Raw genomic sequence first — 20,306 nt, 5'->3', positions numbered from 1 at the left:
TCATATCAGCACACACTCTGCTGCAGAGTGAAAATTTCATTCAGGAAACATCCTCTACGCTGTGACTAAGCCACGTCTCCGCAATATCCTTTCTTCCAGGAGTGCAAGTCTTGCAAGTTTCACTGGAGTGCTTCTCTCTGACGTTTGGAACGTAACAGATGAGGTACTGTCAGAAGTAAAATGTGAGGACAGGTCATGAATCGTGCTTGAGTGGCTCAGTTGGTAGAACACCTGCTCGCAACAGGCAAAGGTACTGAGTTCATGTCTCAGTCAAGCAAACAGTTATAATATGCCAGTAAATTTCTTTACTCTGTGAAATGTACAAAGTAATTGTGAATCAAGAGAAAGAAATCACTTTCCTACTTTATAATTCTATTTCTCCTATTACAGTAAAACTCATTTTTAAAGAACCTCCAAGTACCCAAATATTTTATCCTTACATAGAGGTTTTCTTCAAATAGAGGTTTTGGCAGAGCACAAGAAAGGGGTGACCCATAATCATAATACAATCATGTTTAGATGATACAATTGGTGTTTAAGAACAAAATTAACAATATCTTGTGCTACAAATGTAAGTGCAGTAAATATGTAATTATTACATGTTCCACAGAAAGCATCTTTCTTTTTTTTTATCATGAAGTCATGTTTGATCTGTCCTTCCAGCATATTCCGTAAAGCGGGATGATCTTGAACATTTTAAGTTCAATTTTGTAAATCAAACAGAAACTTCTGAAGATACTGATATTAAACTTTTTGGAAAGTTGCAAGAGGTGTTGCTGAATATGATAAAGCAGATTATACATTTTTATCCCCCACTCCTAGATTTTCTTTTTTTTATTAGGCACTGCTAAATGACACCCCTATCATATGAAACAGCATTTTATTTTGTAGATATAGTTTTGGAAGTCATTTAGAAAAGTTTGAGTATTTTTATGAGTTTTCTTTAACCACCTCAAACTAAGAAAATTATTTAGAAACAGATCTTTTCAAAACACTCTGTATGACTTTAATAAAAGAAATGAAAAAAAAAGTTAACACATTTTAAATTATTACATCTGTAAACACTGTACAGGAAAGGAAGTTGCCATGAAAGAGTGTCCACTCTAGCAGATATCACAGACATCAAGTTTAAACTCAAAATGAAGACTTCCCCTTCTATCTACCTTAGAATCAGGTAGAATCCTACAAATGCCATCTTTCTCAAAATCTGACACATTGGGAACGTTAGGCCAAACAAAAAAACTTCATCTGATTCCATCTTGAAATGCCATTTCCTCAGAAGTGTACTATCATAATCAGTGATAACATGTCCAACACTATTTTACACTTTTCTTTGAAGGAAACTTCACTACAACATGTTTTACATGGGGCTGATGTGTCAAAGAAAGCAGAAGGTGCAGTTCAAAGTCACCCGTTAAAAGACAAGCCTTTATATTTTATTGTTTTACGTCACCAAAGAATAAATTTAACATTTTATGCTTTCTGTAAATGTTCATTCAAGTGTTTAACCTTGCCCATAAAAACTCGTTTCAAATTCTAAACGCAAAAATGCTTCTAATAATAGGCAAATGTTTTTTTTGGTTGTGAAGGAAATTACATTTCTAGAAAATTATTTTATTTTTTGGTATACAATGTGTTACTTCATATCGACTGACATATTATCTGAAAGTATCCATTATTGGCAATATTTAACGACTTTGGCCTTAATCCCATATTTACACACTAGAGAGCAGCAATTATTTTAAAAATATGCTAAATTGCTGTTCAATGTCGCCTCGCATTCAAAGTCAACCCGCTTTACAGTTTATAGTCAAAAGTTGTTGCCCCAGCTGGTTGATAAAAGTGATAATTAATCCATTTACATTAAAAGACTACAATAAATTCCTGACAATATAAATTCTTTCCACAGCAACATCGAAACTTGACGCTAGGAAATCATCACACCAATGGATTGGATTGTTTGGGGGAGGAGACCAGACAGCGAGGTCATCCGTCTCATTGGATTAGGGAAGGACGGGGAAGGAAGCCGGCCTTGCCCTTTCAAAGGAACCATCCCGGCATTTGGCTGGAGCGATTTAGGGAAATCATGGAAAACCTAAATCACGATGGCCGGACGCGGGATTGAACCCTCGTCCTCCCGAATGCAAGTCCAGTGCATCACACCAATATCCTGGAATGTTGCATTTTCAGAAATATCAGTTCCACTACTCCGTTCTTCTTCTGGAGCAACGTCATCTTCAACAAAAACTCATTTAACAATTTAATACAGTCTGTGGTGTTACAGAATTCCAGGCAGCAACAAACACATGCAAAGGCTGTACAATGCTGGGTCTCATCACAACCTTCCTCTTTAACACAGTGTAATTTATTGTGTCCAGGTCCAGAGGCTGCAAATGATACACACAGTTCAGAGGAAACAACATAACATTTACATTCTTCAGAGTACATGTTCTCTTAGGCAGAGGCTGCAGATGATACACACAGTTCAGAGGAAACAACATAACATTTACATTCTTCAGAGTGCATGTTCTCTTAGGCAGAGGCTGCAAATGATACACACAGTTCAGAGGAAACAACATAACATTTACATTCTTCAGAGTGTATGTTCTCTTAGGATGTGGGCAAACGTCAGTAGTAAGTACAATTTTCCTTCCCGCTGCCCATCTTGGCATCTAAATGTTGGTAAAGATTTCCGATGTCTCCAGGGAATGCTGTTGTAATCCTCAGCACAAAGAAGCATTTCCGTGTTTTGTAAACAACTAGGAATTGACAGTGGAGGTAAATTTTAACTTCCATCACTATTTACACATAATATCATCATTCTTTCATTACTTTTTTACTACTATGGCACTTTTCTCTCTTAACAGAATATGACTTTCCAGGAAGTAATTTATGAAAGACACCAGTTTCATCAGCTCTGAACAAGTATCTGGGCTCATAAGCTTATATCAATCATGGCAATGTAACGGTCTTTGAATTGTTTTTTAACAATTCAACCAGTCATTCGTGCACTGAAATTTTCAATGCTGGTCTTTTTCACATGCCTTCTCTTGCAGTTTGTTTCCGCTTACAGGAATGCTTCGACTTAAGTCCTTGAAACTACTTTCATCATGATCACCATCATCATCAGCCAATTCAATCATTAAATGATGTGGCCTCTTCGAGTCATGGATTCAGGTAGGCTTTCAGCAGTCTTCTCCAAGTGGGACGGTCTTGGGCTGTTCTCTGCCAGGTGTTACCAGCGATCTTCTTGATGTCTTTGTCCCATCTGTCTGGTGGTCTTCCTCTAGGCCTCCGGTGCTCTCTCGGACTCCACTCCAGTACCAACTTCGCCCATCTGTTGTCTTTTCTTCTTGCAACTTGGCCAGCCCACTGCCATTTCAAGGAACCTAGTGTCTCTAAGATGTCATTAACCTTCGTCACAGGCCGGATGTCATCTGCCCTTTTCCTTTCCATTCTTGTATAGTCCCAGCATTGATCTCTCCATGGCTCTCTGTGCTGTCCTTAAGTTTCCCTTTTGTAAACGAGTTCAGTGTCCATGTCTCGCAGCCATATGTCATCACAGGAAGAATGCATTGATCAAATACTGCTTTGTTCAGATTTACTGGCATTTTTGATCTGAATACTGTTGAATTCTTCCCAAATGCTTGCCAGCCAAGCTTGATGCGTCAATAGATTTCTGGCCTTATGCCTCCCTTCATATTTATAATCTGGCCAAGGTAGACATATTCACTGACCTCTTCTAATAGTCTGTCCTTGACTTTCACATCTCCAGCTGGGACCCATTTGTTGGACATTACTTTTGTTTTTGGAAAGGTTCATGTTCAAGCCAACCAGCTGACATTCCGATGCAACCAGCTGACATTCCGATGCAAGATCTGTAACTAAGTTTTGGAGCACAGTGAAGTCTTTGGCCAGTAAGGCAATATCATCAGCAAATCTCAAGTTGGTAAGCCTTCTTCCATTAATTCTAATTCCCTTACCTTCCCAGCTCAGCTTTGACATAGTCATGTCCAATACAGCAGAGAACAGTTTTTGGGAGATCGGATCGCCTTGCTTGACACCCCTCATGATGCGGAATTCTTGAGTTGATTCGCCGATGTTAACATAAGCTGAAGAATTCTCGTAGATTTTCCTGAGCACTTCAATGTATGCTGCTCCCACTCTTTGTTCACTCAAAGCTTGGAGGACAGCTACATGGCTAACGGAGTCAAATGCCTTTTCAAAGTCAACAAAGGCAATGCAGAGAGGCAGTTAGTATTCATTCGCTCTGCTTATCACTTCACTAACGGTCAGAATGTGGTCAGTAGTGCTAAAATTGCTTCAGAATCCTGCTTTTTCTATAGGTTGGGCTGAGTCTAGGGTGGAACTAATTCGGTCTAACAAGATCTTTGTGAAAATTTTGTACAAAATTGAGAGCAAGCTGACAGGACGGTAGTTTTTAATATTGTGAATACTTCCATTCTTGTGTATCAAAATAATCTTAGCCTTGTTCCACGATGGTGGGATTGAAACATAGTGCAGGCAGGAAGTAAATACTTTTGCCAAGTGATTTATTTTTACCTCTCCTGCCAGTCTGAGGATGTCAACACTGAGCTCATCATCACCCAGCACTGTTCCCTTCTTCGTGCTATCTAGAGCACACTTGACTTCTGATGGGAGTATATCTGGAACACTAGGTACATCTTTTAATTTAGATACACTCAAATTTTCCCTTGGATTGCTATACAAATTGCTATAAAAGTCTCTGATGAACTTCAAAGCCTCCTCCTTTTCAGTGATTCGACTGTCATTTCCATCAAGTGCGATAATCTGCTTTTATCAATTGAGAGTTTGCGTTTGGCTGACTTTAAACTTGTCTTATTCTCCAAGCTTGCTCGTAAGGTGTCTTCAGTGAATTTCTGTATGTCAGTTTTCATTTCTCTTCGCACTGCCTTACATAGTTCGGAATACGCTACCATGTCACGATCAGTTTGGATTTTCATTTCTCTCCTCTGTTGTAAAAGGGTTTCAGTTTTGCCACTGAATGTCTTTGGTTGTTTATTTTTTTTGGCATAGGCCACCGACTTCTTGTGCACTTTAAACAATCATTTCCGCCAAATCACCATCTTTAGTTACGTGGAACTTGCTTTGGAGGACTTCTTGGAATTTCGAGGAATGTCCTTCCAGGTTTTTGAGGTTGATTACCCTTTTCTTCCCTTTCATAAGTTCGTTCTTTTCATTTCTTACATTGAGTTCGACCCTAGCTCTCACAAGACTGTGATCACTGCCAGTGTTGAACTGATTTAGCACTGATACGTCATTTACGATCTGCAAAAAGTTTGACAGAATAAAGTCTATCTTATTTTTGACACTGAAATTTGGGCTCCTCCAAGTCCATTTTCGGTCAGGGTGCTTCTTAAAGAACGTATTCATGATGGACATATTGGTGTACTCAGCGAACTGGACTAATCTCTCACCTCTATCGTTTCGGTCGTCAATCCCATAGTTGCCCACCACTGTGTCGCCTTGTTTCTTGGTGCCAACTTTTGCATTGAAATCGCCAATGACCATCTGGAAGTGACAATCACTACCTTTTTTTACAGGTGCTATCCAGACTTTCATAAAAGGATTCAATTTCTTCGTCAGGGTGTCTTGAGGTGGGAGCGTACACCTGAACAATCTGTATTTTATACCTATTCGACACCTTCAGGACCATTCGAGCTGTCCTGCTGGAAGTTCCTTCTAAGACAGATACTCTATCAGCAATATTCTTGTTGATCAAGAACCCAACTCCACTGAGTTTTCCTTCTGGGTCGCCACAAAAGTAAAACAAGTTGCCAGAATGCAAACGAAGACAGTCTTCCCCTTTTCGGCGTACTTCGCTTACACCAACAATACTCCAGTTGATTTTTGTAAGCTCTTTCTGATTTCTTCTAGTCTGTCATTGCCTATTAGAGAGCGACAGTTATATGTACAGAATTGAAGAGTCTGTATCTTCTTCTCAGCACCTCTTGGTGTTTGGGATGTCAAAGTTGCTCCCACCGGGAGATCCGACTGTGGGGCTATTACTCCGGAAAATTTAACATTAATGTCACACAACATAACTTGAAGGTGAGAAGCATAATCACCAGGCTTGCTTCAGAACAGATTGGCTATATAATTTCCAGCCGCCCCTGACATGGGGTACAGAAGCCTTTGGTAGGCCGCTCCACTAGAGTACAGACGCCACCACGTGGCCAGTTTTGGTTCACCCCGGGTATTTCATTTCTCCGATACCACCCATATTTGAGAGGCTTTCCCCTATCTGCCACCTGGGGAGGCACCCAATGGGGACTAGCAACCCCACTACTTTAAAAGAATAAATTTCCACATCACTGATGTAGGCACACAAATGTTCTTTCTTTTTGGATCCACAGGAATCGCTAGCTTTGGCTCTTAAGAATGCTGCCTTCTTTCCTAATGTGCCACACGTATAGATGATTGTAAACCTTATTTCTTCAAGATGTTGAAAAGATTTAGGTCACAACTGTCACCGACATCGCAGACAATCGTCAGCTTTTGCTGAACAGTAAGGTAAGTTTCCCACATTTGTAGGCAATAACTCCCCAACAGCACAACTGATAAACACTTCAGAAAACAAAAACTACACTTCTTGTGCATCGTAGACTCAATGACTGTGACGTCATACTACGTGACCTAAGTCGCATGGAAATTGCAAGATAACCCCACTTTTACATTCCCAGAATTAACGTTTTCCCGCCACTTACGACATTTTTTATGGTTCCTGTCAAATTTCCTATGTCACAATTGCACCTGATTTGTGTCAACATATTTGTAATTTTCCCGTGATTTATGCATTACAAAAAAAACTATTTGTCGAGAAAAAAAAATTACGCTCTCATGATGTTGGCCGACCAGTAGTGTTTACAAACATTACATGGTTAAGTTTCTTGACACCAGGGCACTCTACTCAGCGGATTTGAACAGGTAAACAAGTATAAAAATTGGTACAATTCATGACGTATCTCCCGCCAATGCCAAGCACTGCTTGGCATGATGGCTGATGGGAATGACTAGGTTCCTTAGAATAAGGATACCATGACCATTCACAACCATTTCCAAACTATCTACTGCACAAATGCAGTTTCATGATTGATGTGATCATTGTGACACCTTTGTCGAACCACATTTAGCACATTTCGGCGTTTGGCCTCTAATTGACACTGTCATTCACTTTGCATTGCTCAAATATTTTTAGTTTGAACACAACACCGGTTACGAATTTTTTTCATGCTGACTGAAGCGTGTTTCGAGAATTTATTCTAGCTGTCAGGTGCACTATTTTCATATTATTTTTTGTGATGTTACACAAACAATATGAGTGATAGGCTGCTTGTGTGTGGTTCTCCACTCCACATAACTGAGGAGTCACACTACCTGATAACAACAAAAAGATGACTACAGTGCATGAGAGGAGAATAACACATATTTAAACACCACTCAAACTACATCCGTATGTATTTGCACTTGAAATTCTCGAAACACGTCATTAAGAATGAAAAACTACGTAACTAGTGCAGATTTCATTATTTAAATAATGAATGAGACAGCTGTAGGCTTTCGAAAAACATTGATTTTGATGTTTGAAATTAAGTCAAATGTTTCTACTTCCCAGAAAGTTATCAAATCCAGTTTTTATTAGATAATAAACCGTTATTAGATAATAAAGAAGTCCCTACAAGTCTTTTGATGCCTGTTATGTACCTAGATCATACAAAAAGTGCGAAAATGCTAGGGGGTAACCTATACGTAACTTTTACAGCTTAAAATGTTATTTCCCACATTTTACATTTTCCCACCCTTTACACCATTTTTTTGAAGTCCCTTGAAAAGTGTAAAAGCGGGGTTTCAGTGTATTTCAAATTTTTTTAAACTCATCTGCCAGTATCACTACAAGGGAAGTCGAGTTGCTGAACGATCTAGGCATGTGTCAACCAGCTGAATCTATCACCATTTACTGCATCACACTACATTAAATATGACCTATATGTCATGGAAAGGAATAAGAAACTCACTCGAACGTTCAATTTGCAAAATGCTTCATGTTCATTCTTTCAGAGTGGACTTTTTCTTAAAGTGGAGCTCTTTAAAAGCCAGGAGAAATAACATTGTTTTTATGGGAATGTTGCTGAGGCAGACAAATATTAGTTAAAAGAAGGATTTCCTTAAAATTCGGGGTTTTACTGTAGTTGTCACACAATTTGTCATAATTTTCCTTTCAGTTTAATGATATTTGAAGTATAGCTTTTCCCAGCTGCTGGTGACAGGGTTTTATTTGCTAATCTTTACGTTCTCTTTCAATGAGACGAGCCATGTGACACTATGAACTCCCACAATAAATGTTATACTCTTCCAAAAACGAAATAAGAGAGATTTTTCTTAGTATAAATCAGGTTTGTACAAGGGTGGCAACCATTAACAGAAATTCATTCTTAAATTGCAAACCTTTTGTTGTTAAATATTTTAACAAATTGCAGATTGTCAAGAAAATACTAATTTTGCTCTTTTTTTATTGTAATTCACTTAAATCTTTGTCCCGTATTAGTGTTAGCGTATAAATATAATGCACAGAAAGTTCTTGATATTTAACACCAAACTCAGAAATATCAGTAAGTCATACCATCCAGCCCATTAATTTCAAGCTAAAATGTAACAAGAAGACTTCTAACTTCAAAGAGTATAAGCAAAAACCTTTCCATTTACAAAGCAACAAATAATGTTTCTCAACATGTTATGCTTGTTCACAAGAGTGTGTTGCATCATTTTGAGCAACAGTTTATTTTTAACAGTGAATAAATAAGTTTTGTATTATGGAAGTCAAAGCGTTCTCAATTTTTTTTTTCCTGAGTCACATCTTGTGTTGTTATATCTTACTTAAGCAGTTATTGTCTCATGTCATTAAGTACTTACACATCAATCATTTCAGCCTTAGACCTCTTAAGAGGTGGCTGTTCAGAACGTTCAGCAGACTGCCTCTTCTTTGAGGGAGATCCACGTGTTAACGGCCTCAAATCCACATCTTTTGTTTCGGCATCAACATGTGGCTCTACACCTGGAAAGTTAAAATAGCTGATTACATATGTTTCTCTAATACGACAAACATTCACAAATCAAGCAAACAATTTATGTCAAAAATTATGGTGTCACACTTCTTACATTACCAAACAATCTATGTTATTCCTATATTATTACAACGAGCTTCAGTTAAATTACAGAGCATCTTCAGGTACACAGAAGTTAATATCTCAAAAGCCGAATAATGTCAACACTATGTGCAAGTCTGAAGATGATCTTTAATCTGATAAACTGGTTGTGCTGCTAAAGTTTGACATACCTGGTGTGACAGCCCTCACAACAGTGCTAAACACGTAACTGCTACTATGTTGTCAATATTAAAATATAACCTTTGGGATTCTTTGAAAGGTGTAACCAAATAAGAGATACACAACATAACAAAGGAATACTCATAATATCAGTCACAAATTGAGAACAATGGAGCCACCAAGGATGAAGTGACATGTACAATTACTTGAAAGTAGATGTCAGTACCATATGAAAAGTGTACCAGCATTGACACCTGTGTTTGTGGAATGCCTGTTTGTGTTATATGTATAATATTATAATGAGAATCTCAAAATATTAGTTGTTAATTCCAGAGTGTACTAGTAATCAGTCACCTACACGTCTTAACCATGAAGTAAGAGTTGGTTGAAACCCGAAATAAACAAGTGGGGACTTCATTAACACCGGTAAAGTATATCGGAAAGACACCCAGGAGGAGGAGCTTTTATATAGCGATAACACAAGGAAAGCAGATTTTGTAACAGGTTCCCACTGGCTTTCAAATCTCGATTTGAGCTAGCAACTTTTATCACTCTATGTCTCCTATTTCCTTTCATTTCTGCAACTCTTTTGCTCACATAACCACTTTCCTTTTTTTGTGTTTGTTCTGCATTTTACATCTCATGCATAACATTTTCTTTCTGCAGTACTACTTCTCACTTCTTGCTGTTTCCTTTGTTTTTCTCTGTTTCTGCACATTTTCTTCTGATCTACTATTCCAATTTACATCAGTATTTCCCTTGGGTTGAAAGACCTCTCACTTACTTGATTTTCAAAGCTGTCTTATTTCATAACTGATTTCTTCCTGGTTTAATCCTACCATCTCTCTTTTGTGCTGATGCAATGGACGACTGAAACATAGTCCTTAAAGAATCTCCTTGCTAAGAAACTTTCTTCATATTTGCTAGAAAAAGCTAGTATTAGTCTTGCCACAGTTCACAGCACACACAGATTACTATTTAAAACCCATTACATGAAATGGCAAAGACAGCGGATACATGCATAACAGAAGTTGGTCAGTTAACACAATGAAACACGAGGTGATAAATAACCTGTAATTTATTAATGAGAGGAGTAGGGATAACCAGATTGAACTGTGGAAAGCAGCAATATGGAAAATGATGATTAGAAAAACTATTCAAAATTTAAATGGTGTAAATCAGCTAAAAAATAAAGAAAGCCACAAATTATCAAACTAATTGAGGCACATTATGAAGAGGGAAAAGAAAATTGTCAGTTTAATGTGTGATTTCTTATATCTTTATAGTAGACTTACAGATAAGATAATCTCAATGGCTACGCCACATCTAGCTGAAAATAATATGCGGCAGCTTTGATGATGTCGGGAGTATATCAAATCTCATGAAAATGTGGTGACATCTAATTCAACTAGACCACTCAAAGCAGTGCTGTAATTTTGTGCAAAACATTCACACTGCTTAAAACATACAGCATTTAATCCTGCACTGTCTGAGCAATTTGAAAAATGGGTTCAAAATTAGATTTAAATATATCGAAAAACTTGCCCACAGCTTCCCAACGGAGACTACACAGCAAAAAGTGGCATACATTCAAATTAGACTACCATTTTAACCAAGACTGACTGGAAATGGCATGGATGTGATCACAGCAACTTTTTCCACACAGTTTAATGTGATTTACTATACACTAAGGATAATACATTTATACAAAGGAATAATGACAAGTGGTGATGCTCACATTTATGCCATTTCTGTACGAGCAGTGCAACAGTTTGTGCGACAACACCTCATGGCTATTAGTTTCCAAAAGGTTCTCTCTCTCTTGTATGTGTTATCTTAAATTTATCTATATTTAATAAGAGCTACCATTCATTACCCCTAGTATAAATTTTGTCCAAATCTTTCTGCAATTCCATACGATTGTCCAACGACGATACTTTCTTGTACACCGATCTTATAGTGGTGCTGATCCTATTTGATACATCATTTATGTCCACTACAAACATTAGAAGTGATATTACACTCCTTTTGCGTAAACTTTCATTTCTATGGAGAATCCACTGTCCAGTATAACCTCCTGGCTTCAGTTATTCATTGAGCCCATCGCATATTCATGAAACTACTCCATATTATCACATCTTGATTAGTCGTCAGCTCCTTTCAGAAATCTCTAAGTAAACTGAATCTAACTGTTCATTTACTGTTTGCAAAACATCTTGTATGAATAAAGCAAAGCTGCTTTTCAAAAGTGGTTCTTCCTAAATCAATGCCGAGTCATTGAAAGAAGCTTGTTTTCCTCCAGGAACATCCTAATGTCCGAGTTTAGAATATGCTTTACAGTCGATTTGTCGTAAGATGATCTCCGTGTGTTGCAATGGACTGGGCACAGCTGCTTCATGTGCTTGCCTCATTCAATCACGCAACACGATTTTTGTAAACATCTGTAAGGCAACACCTCAGTGTTGCCATAGTTCTATAGATGGCTATTGTTCTCACTTGCAGCTGTTTGAGCTTTGGAGTTAAAAGCTGCCAACAGCACTGCCATTCTGTTGGGGATCATCTTATGCAGACTCAACAAAAGCAATCTGTAACAAACTGAAGTCCACCGTTGGTCTGTAATTCTGTACATCTGATTATTTAACCTTTTTGTAAACAGGAGCAAACTGAACTCTTTTCTCGTCACTTGGGACTATTCACTACCCATGAGATTCTCAAGAAATACAAGTTAGGAAAGAAGTTAACTTCAAAGCCTACTTGCTGTCTGAAGTTTCAAGACCATACATATCCACAATAAATTGAATTGAAGGTTTGGACATGTTCATTGGCTTCATGTACGGCCAGAAATTCCTACGATTTTATGATAGGTATTCTGCCAGGAACTGACTGTGAAATTTACTGTAGGTTCCACGCTCGGCCCCAACTTAAGGATGTAAGAGTTGCAAGTAACTTTTCTCCATCAGACTCCCTGCATCTCTCTTGCAGCAAGAGTGTTGTAGTGTGTTTTCACGACAATCTCTGGATGGTAACATTAAATCAGGGTGGGGATTTGATTACTTTATTTGGAACCCAATTATCCAGGTTGCAGTTTATACCAATTTTCAGCTTTAACCACAATTGTTCTGCGTTTGCCAGATCTGAACTAGGCAATGTCAGCTCATCCTTCAATCAAGATGAGGTTATCAGTTCAAGCAAACACAGATACTCTCCTAGCTTTCTTGATGACTCTTTTGCCTTTGCTGACCATGGTTCCTGCAAAGGCACCATGATCCTTAATCCCTGCCTCAATAGTGATACTCTTGAAAACCTTGGGCTTGTTTATAACCAATAGGTCTAAAACAATTATTTCATTTGCGGTTTGTCGGGCTAGTTGCTCATGGTAATTGTCAGACAATGGTTTCAGTATTATTTTGCAGGACTGTTCGCTCTTACTGCCAGTAATGTATGCATAGTTTTCTCAGTTGTTAATGGGCATATTAAAGTTACCGCTTGCTGCTGCTGCTGCTGCTGCTGCTGCTACTACTACTACTATATTCTGACTGCATTTCCATGTTATCAAGTTTGGGCTATCTTTGAATGACCGTGCATCCAGGGTGTTAATCTGTCGTTCTGCTGAAACATTCATTTATTAATCTAAATCACCAACCTTGGCCACCCTTGTCTATTTAGTTCATAGGGGACCTTTCAACAGTTAATGCTTCTGTTTATTGTTATATAAACACTCCTCCTGGGTATCTTTCCAATATATTTTACTGATGTTCATGAAGTCCCCACTTGTTTATTGCGGGTTTCAACCAACTCTTAGTTCATGGTTAAGATGTGTGGGCAACTGATTTCTACTAATATACTCTGGCATTAACAACTATAATTTGAGATTCTCATTATAATATTATACATATAACCCAAACAGGCATTCCATAAACACAGGTGTCAATGCTGGTACACTTTTCATATGGCACTGACATCTACATTCAAGTAATTGTACATATCACTTAATCCTTGATGGCAATAATGAGTATCACTTGTGATGGAGCTCCATTGTTCCCAATTTGTGAGTGATATCATATGAGTATCCCTTTGTTATGTTGTGTATCTCTTATTTGGTTACACCTTTCAAAGAATCCCAAAGGTTATATTTTAATAGTGACAACACAGTAGCAGTTATGATGCTGAATCGGCATAATCTGAAACCTGTTGATGGTCTGAGCGATTGTAACTAACAGTTTTTAAAAAATGGTACCAGCATCTCATTTACGTGAATATGACAGTCTTCAAAGTTTTATCACAGTTATTCATTCAGAAACAAACACAATTGTCTGCTATACAGATTCTGTTAAGAAGGGGTATTTCAAATGCTTTAATTTGCACCAAAGCAAGAACAATGCAAAATATTTTTTTTTTAATTAAAGAAAGATAATCATCAAATATTCCTTACAGACAAAGCAAACAACACAGAACTACTCCATTACTACTACAATTTTAAATAAGATTACAGCTTGAGTGGCTATATCAAACTATTAGCCACCTTTGGCATGACAGTATCACTTAAATGGAAAATTTTAGCCAAAATGATTTACAGTGTTATAAAGCTACAACTGATATTTAAGTTGGAAGGAGCCTAAGCTTGCTCACCAACATTTGTTAATTCAAGCTTTGAGTTAAGGTTCAGCTCTGTATTAACTAACTCACGTCTATAATGAACACACATATTAAGCCTTTCATTATTTTGACTCCTATTGATTAAAAGTACTTGTTAAACCACCTAATGAATAAATTCAGTAATATCCTATCTGTGCAGGTTAAGTTGTGAAGTTGAAGGCTATGCGGAGCAGCCGCTCCAAAAGGTGTATGAACATATGCACTTTTAAATTTATTAAAGACTTTAAATTATAAGAAAACATTACGAATATTTTTCATACAGATTTAAAAGGTGACTAAGGTTTTAGAGTTGTTAATTCTGAATGAGGTTTTTCAAATAGTTAAGTGTTACAAGGGGACTGCACCTACTTATTACCATGATGTCATCCAGATTTATTGTATATGCATGGCTTGGCCAGAAATGAAAGTGATGGAAGTGTGAGCCCCAGGAAGAGAACAGAATTTCTGGCTCAGGTCAGGGAAGACTTGAACCATTTATGTTAAGAATAGTTTCCAGGAAGCAACTGACTCAACATAAAGAGTACGGAACGGTATTGGAAGGGTTGTGAAGTCTACCCCTTACGTGGAAAAATTTCTATTTTCAATTTTTACTTTATTTACACCGCAAATAAACATACATATAGCTCAATTATCATATTTATTAATATTTTCATAAAAAGCATGAAAATGAAAGGCACAGGTAAGTATGGGATTGCAAATATACAGGGTGAGTCACGAGGTTTTCCCCGATTGCTGAAGGTTATTCCCTGGTTTATTTGGAACAAAAAATGTAAATAAAGTAATGTGATCAGATCCATAATAAAGGACAACAGAGTTCCGTAACATGCCACACGGTGTATGGAGCACTACACTTGTGTTCACAGGACACACGATCAGTCTTAGGCAGACAAGTGCATAACAGCCACATTGTTGATGCTGCAGTCACTGTTTACTGTTATTGTCGTCCTGCAATGCCATTGACGTTTTCATTGCAGGAGTATGGAGAGAGAGTGTACATTTTAGGGTTCTTGATGGTAATGCGAAAGCTGCTGTTGCCGAATATCACCATTGGTACACTAATCGTAGGATTCCGAGTGCCAAAAATTCAGTAGCACATATCGAACATTGCTAGAAACTGGTACTCTTCCCAGTATTCATATTCACTCCGAAACATATTGTGAGGTTCAAGAAGAGAAAAACACTCTTAATTCAGTAGAGCGCAGTCCTCGTTCAAGTACAAGGCGCCTAGCTATGAGATTGAACGTTTCACAATCTAAGGTATGTAGGATTCCTCATGAGAATGGACTGTATCCTTTTCATGTGCAGAAAGTTCACCAATTAGAGACACATGATTGTGCCAACCATTTGCACTTTTGTAACTGGTTAAATAGAAATCGGCAGCTCTATCATTTAATAATGTTCAGTGATGAGGCAACCTTTACAGGAGACGGCATCAACAACATGCATGTCTAGGCAGACTAAAATCCCCATGTCACAGTAGTATCTCAATTTCAATGCAGATTCTGTGTCAACGTCTGGTGTGATGTGGTGTGTGACCAGTTACTGGGGCCGTTTATTCTCCCAAGAAATTTAAATGGTCAGATGTGCGGTAACTTTTTACGAGACTTACAGCAGCTTCTTGAAGATGTTCCTCTGGAAACAAGACGCCACATGTACGTCCAATATGATGGGGCACCTGCACACTTCCAGTGTGGTAACAGCTTATCTTAACCAGCAATTCTCACAGCAATGAATTGGTTATGTGGCCCTATCAACTGGCCTGCAAGATCCCCAGATTTAACACCCCTAGATTACTGCATCTGGGAGTGGATGAAAGACATTATGTATGAAGTTGAAGTGGAATCATGAGAAGAATTGATGCAACGCATTTTTGATGCCACAACGTCAATAAGGAACAAGCATGTGAAATTCTGGAATGCTACTTGTGTGATTCACTCCCATGCGAATCTTTGTCTTCAAATGCAGGGAGGAAATTTTGAACATTTGCTTTAAATCCACTCTGAATGCAAGAGACTGCTACAAAATTGTATGCATTTTTGATAGTGAAATCATAAAATAAAAGTTTTTTCTGCCTTTTCTGAGTTTCTCAATTACTGTATCTCCTTAATTGTGGATCTGATCCCATTAATTTATTTGCATTTTTTTGTTCCAAATAACCTAAGGAATACCCTCCAGAAACCGGGAGAAAACCTCGTGACTCACCCTGTATTTCTATGAAAGGGTTAAGCTTACAGTCTCCACTAGTACTCTGCAAATTATAACCCCAGCACTTGTAAATCATCATCTGTAAAACCATTGAAGTTTTTATGTATACCTTGCAATCTCTGCCTGGAAATTTATTTGCAATCTCAAATTTTCCTTCACATCTTCATTTCATGCCTTTTATGAAAACAGTAATAAATACAATATATGGAGCATTATTTATGGTAATTTTCAGAGCAAGTAACATTCAAACTAGAAATTAAGCAAGTTTCCACATGGGGAATTGACTTCACAATGCTTCCTTTACAATCCTACACTTTTTCCACTGTGCCAACAGCTGACCAGAAACTACGCTAACATAAATGACTCATGCTTCACCCGCCCCCAAGCCAAAAAAATTTTTTTTAAACACCTGTCCATCTGGAGCTCCGATTTCCATCACTTTCATTTCTTTGCAAGACCTACATGTAGCAGAAATTTAGACAAAATCTAAAATGATGAGAAGGCACGATCTCCTTGATCAGGCTATGACTTGAAATTCTAGTAGATTCTATGTAGTAGAGGACTGGGGGTGTGATTTGTATGGGCTTCTAGAAGGCTCAACTGGCTAACCCTAAGACAATATTATCTACCCCCACATGATTTTCATGTTTTTCTGCATACAACAACGGGGAATCAAAAGAGTGGCTCAACCTTCACCCTTGACACTGACTCTTTATCTCTGTATTATGCTTTCATATGTCATACTAGTACGGAGCTGTGCCTGTTATACGGTGAGTCTCTTCTAATTAGGGCACTGATAACATTTAAAATGTCAAAGAAACCACACATGCTCTTTGATAGCACAATGCAGCGCTCTTAATCTATTGCATCAAAGAAATATTGCTTTCTGTAAATACATAAAAGGATTTGTGTGAACTTACATTTAGGAGAGAGAGAAAGCCTTGACACTTTATCAGGAGGTGGTCCACGAAGATCAACATCAGCTGAAGATGGCTGAGCTCCTGGAGGTGAAGGTGACATCGAGCCTTCACGTCTCTTACGGAAACTGCGTCCTTTGCGTGGTGATTTCACATCTTTGAATATAGTAGACACAGGACTTGAGACTGCTGGAACACTAATACGTGGTGGTGAAGGTGGCGAGGGAGAAGATATAACGTCAGGTTCAGGAAGTTCAGGAACGGGGCCGGAATTTCGTGGAGAAGTTTGTCTCAATCTGTTTCCTCTTGGCGGCACCATCCTACTGATGTCAACTTCATGATCCTTCCCTCGGTCCTTCTCTTTTTGTCTCTCCCTCTCCTTCTCTCGTTCTCGCTCCCTCTCCCTCTCCTTCTCTCGTTCTCGCTCCCTCTCCCTCTCCTTCTCTCGTTCTCGCTCCCTCTCCCTCTCCTTCTCTCGTTCTCGCTCCCTCTCCCTCTCTCGCTCTCTCTCCCTTTCCTTCTCTCGCTCCCTCTCCTCTCGATCTCGTTCCTTCTCCCGTTCTCGTTCCCTCTCCTTCTCCCGTTCTCGCTCTCGCTCCTCTCGCTCCCTTTCCTTCTCTCGTTCTCGCTCCCTCTCCACTCGTTCTCGTTCTCGCTCCCTCTCCACTCGTTCTCGCTCCCTCTCCCTTTCCTTCTCTCGCTCCTTCTCCCTTTCTTTTTCTCGTTCTCGCTCCCTCTCCTTTTCCTTTTCACATTCTTTTTCCTTTTCTTTTTCTCTCTCTTTTTCTTTCTCTCTTTCCCTCTCTTTTTCCTTCTCTCTTTCTCTCTCTTTTTCCTTCTCTCTTTCCCTCTCCCTTTTCTTTGGAGATGGACGGCTGGCTGCTGCAGAGACATTTTTCTCTGCTACGTTTGATACAACAAGCGATGCTGGAGATTCAGCTCTGGTAACAGTGGCTGTACGACTTGCTGAATCACGGCCATTTGCAACTAAAGCTGAAACAGGTACACGGGACCCACGGTGTCGCTGGGGAGCTGGAGTTGGCACCACTGCATCTAAAGGTTGTTTAACATCCAACTGACTGGCAGAAGTGGAAGGAGACGGCTGTCTTACTTCTAGCCGTGGATCTTTTCGTACAAGACGGGATTCCTTAATATTACGTTGTGAGGAAGTGAGAGCTCCACTATCAGGTGCAGTGGAAAGAGGGGCAGCAGCAGCAGCTGCTGCTGCTGCTGCTGCAGCTGCTGCTGCTGCTGTACCACCACGTGTTCGTGCTAGTCGTGGATCTCGTGACTGCCGTGGAAGTGTGGAAGTCTTGTTGCGCGGTAGCTGCAAAAAAGAATAAATCTGAAGAGTGGAAATATTATCTTACAGTAAATTTTAAGTATAAGTGCAGACTTGCTGATGAGCGACTAGAAGACAATAACTTAAACCAGAATATTGCATGATAACAAATAAAACGAAAGTTGTATTCGGCGGTCCAAAATGTGTTGCATGGTGATAAGGCAGGAAGTGTGTTCCACATTTTAGAAATAAAACAACAAATGGATACAGTTCACGACAAATGAGACAAGCAAAGATTATTAAAAAAAAAATTATAGCCTTACCAAGTGTTTGCATATCTTGCCAATGGCAGCAGTGTTCCTACATAGTGTTTAGTCTAGTCTTTTTCTAATAAACTTCTGAGAAGTTGTACACAATTATTTGTGTGTGTGTGTGTGTGTGTGTGTGTGTGTGTGTGTGTGTGTGTGTGTGTGTGTGTGTTTCGTAGTGTTTATTATTTTTTCTCCAAGCATTTGCATATTTAGTGAGTGTAAGTGGATACAAGCGAACTTCGTAGTAGTAATAGTAGGGAGAAGTATAGCAGTGCTACTTAAATTATATTTAGGGACTGCTTGGAAGACAGATTATTCCTCACTGGATAGTTGAACAAGGTAAGTATGAATAGAGACTGTGCCTCTTGTGTATACATCCAAGAAACAGTTGCATTGTTCACAGACGGCAGGCTTCAGACTGCTACTCTAGGCTGTGGTTGCCTTGAGGCGGGACTACAGCTTATCCCTCTGAAATATCTAGACAAGAACAGAGGACTGGTTTTGCTTGTCATTAGCACTGGGTGTTGGAGCCCCTCCGGGAAAAGTAGGCAATTTGGCATGGAAGCCCTGAGCCCGCGCAATAACTTGCCGAAATGTTTGGAGGGTCACATCCAAAATGCAGATGATGCTCTGTTGACAATCAATAGCAACGAAAAGTTAGTTAGGGTTGAAGAAGCACAAGGAAGTAAACAGGCTGTGCCCTTTCAAAGAAAACCCCCTGATAATCACTTCAATCAATTTAGGGAAACTGCTAATACCTAAATCTGGAAGGCCAAATGCGGTTTGGGCTCCCACTCTTCCAAATGTGGGTCCAAGCAGCTACTGAGAGCACAGGGTGCCACTGGCTACAATCATTGCCCCATGTCCGCATATGGGTTTGGAGGCCATTCTTGGCTCCTATACCAAGTGGTTAGAAACAACCAGTAAAGCTTTTAAGTGTATTGCAGGGTAGGTTGTGCTGAGAAATAATTGTTAAGAAAAAAGTGCGATATATTGCCCTGTTTCAGAGTTAATTATCAATTAAGTTAGCCAATCAAGCTGTTACACATGCAAATTCAAGTGGCCTGCCACAGGCAGTGACATCAAATATGTTCAAGGTTTGGTTTCTTAAAATCAAAAAGAGAGAAATATAAAAATTGGACATGGGACAGTAGTAAGGATCAAACCCAAGCCTAAGGCTGAGCAGCCTTGTGCCCTATCGTTACGAGAACAACTGACACTAAGGGTATCTGGTGGGTGACTTGAATCTGCGCAAAGAACACCCTGATTGACTAACTTCCATGATAATTAACTCCGCACAGTATATCGAATTTTTTTCTTAACAATTATCTCTCTACACAACCTACCCTGTACCTCCCTTACAAGCTTTTCAGACTGTTTCTGACCACCCTATATGTGTGATGGCTGATTTGCTGAAGACAGACAGCCCAGCATACGAGATGAAAGCTGAGATAGTGTTTAGCACAACCGATCACAGTTCCTCTGGTTTGGAGCAGGGTGGAGAGGATGAATTTGGAAGTAATATAATATCTCCATATCCCACAGAAAAATCTTAAGAACTTTCCATGTT

The 20,306-nt window shown here is 39.0% G+C and overlaps 1 protein-coding gene across 1 annotated transcript in view; it reads right to left on the bottom strand.

The window, feature by feature from the left end:
- Positions 1-20,306, bottom strand: part of LOC126412322 (pre-mRNA cleavage complex 2 protein Pcf11-like) — a 136,346-nt gene that overhangs the window by 71,654 nt on the left and 44,386 nt on the right. The window contains exons 6-7 of the mRNA XM_050081843.1: positions 17,147-18,470; positions 8,953-9,094 (exon numbers count right to left, since the gene is read on the bottom strand). Coding sequence (XP_049937800.1) covers positions 8,953-9,094; positions 17,147-18,470 — 1,466 coding nt within the window. The remainder of the gene's footprint in view (positions 1-8,952; positions 9,095-17,146; positions 18,471-20,306) is intronic.

This window comes from Schistocerca serialis, chromosome 7 (genome assembly GCF_023864345.2).
Source record: "Schistocerca serialis cubense isolate TAMUIC-IGC-003099 chromosome 7, iqSchSeri2.2, whole genome shotgun sequence".
NCBI classification, from domain to species: Eukaryota; Metazoa; Arthropoda; class Insecta; order Orthoptera; family Acrididae; genus Schistocerca; species Schistocerca serialis.
This window is presented reverse-complemented; position numbering and strand designations above follow the sequence as displayed.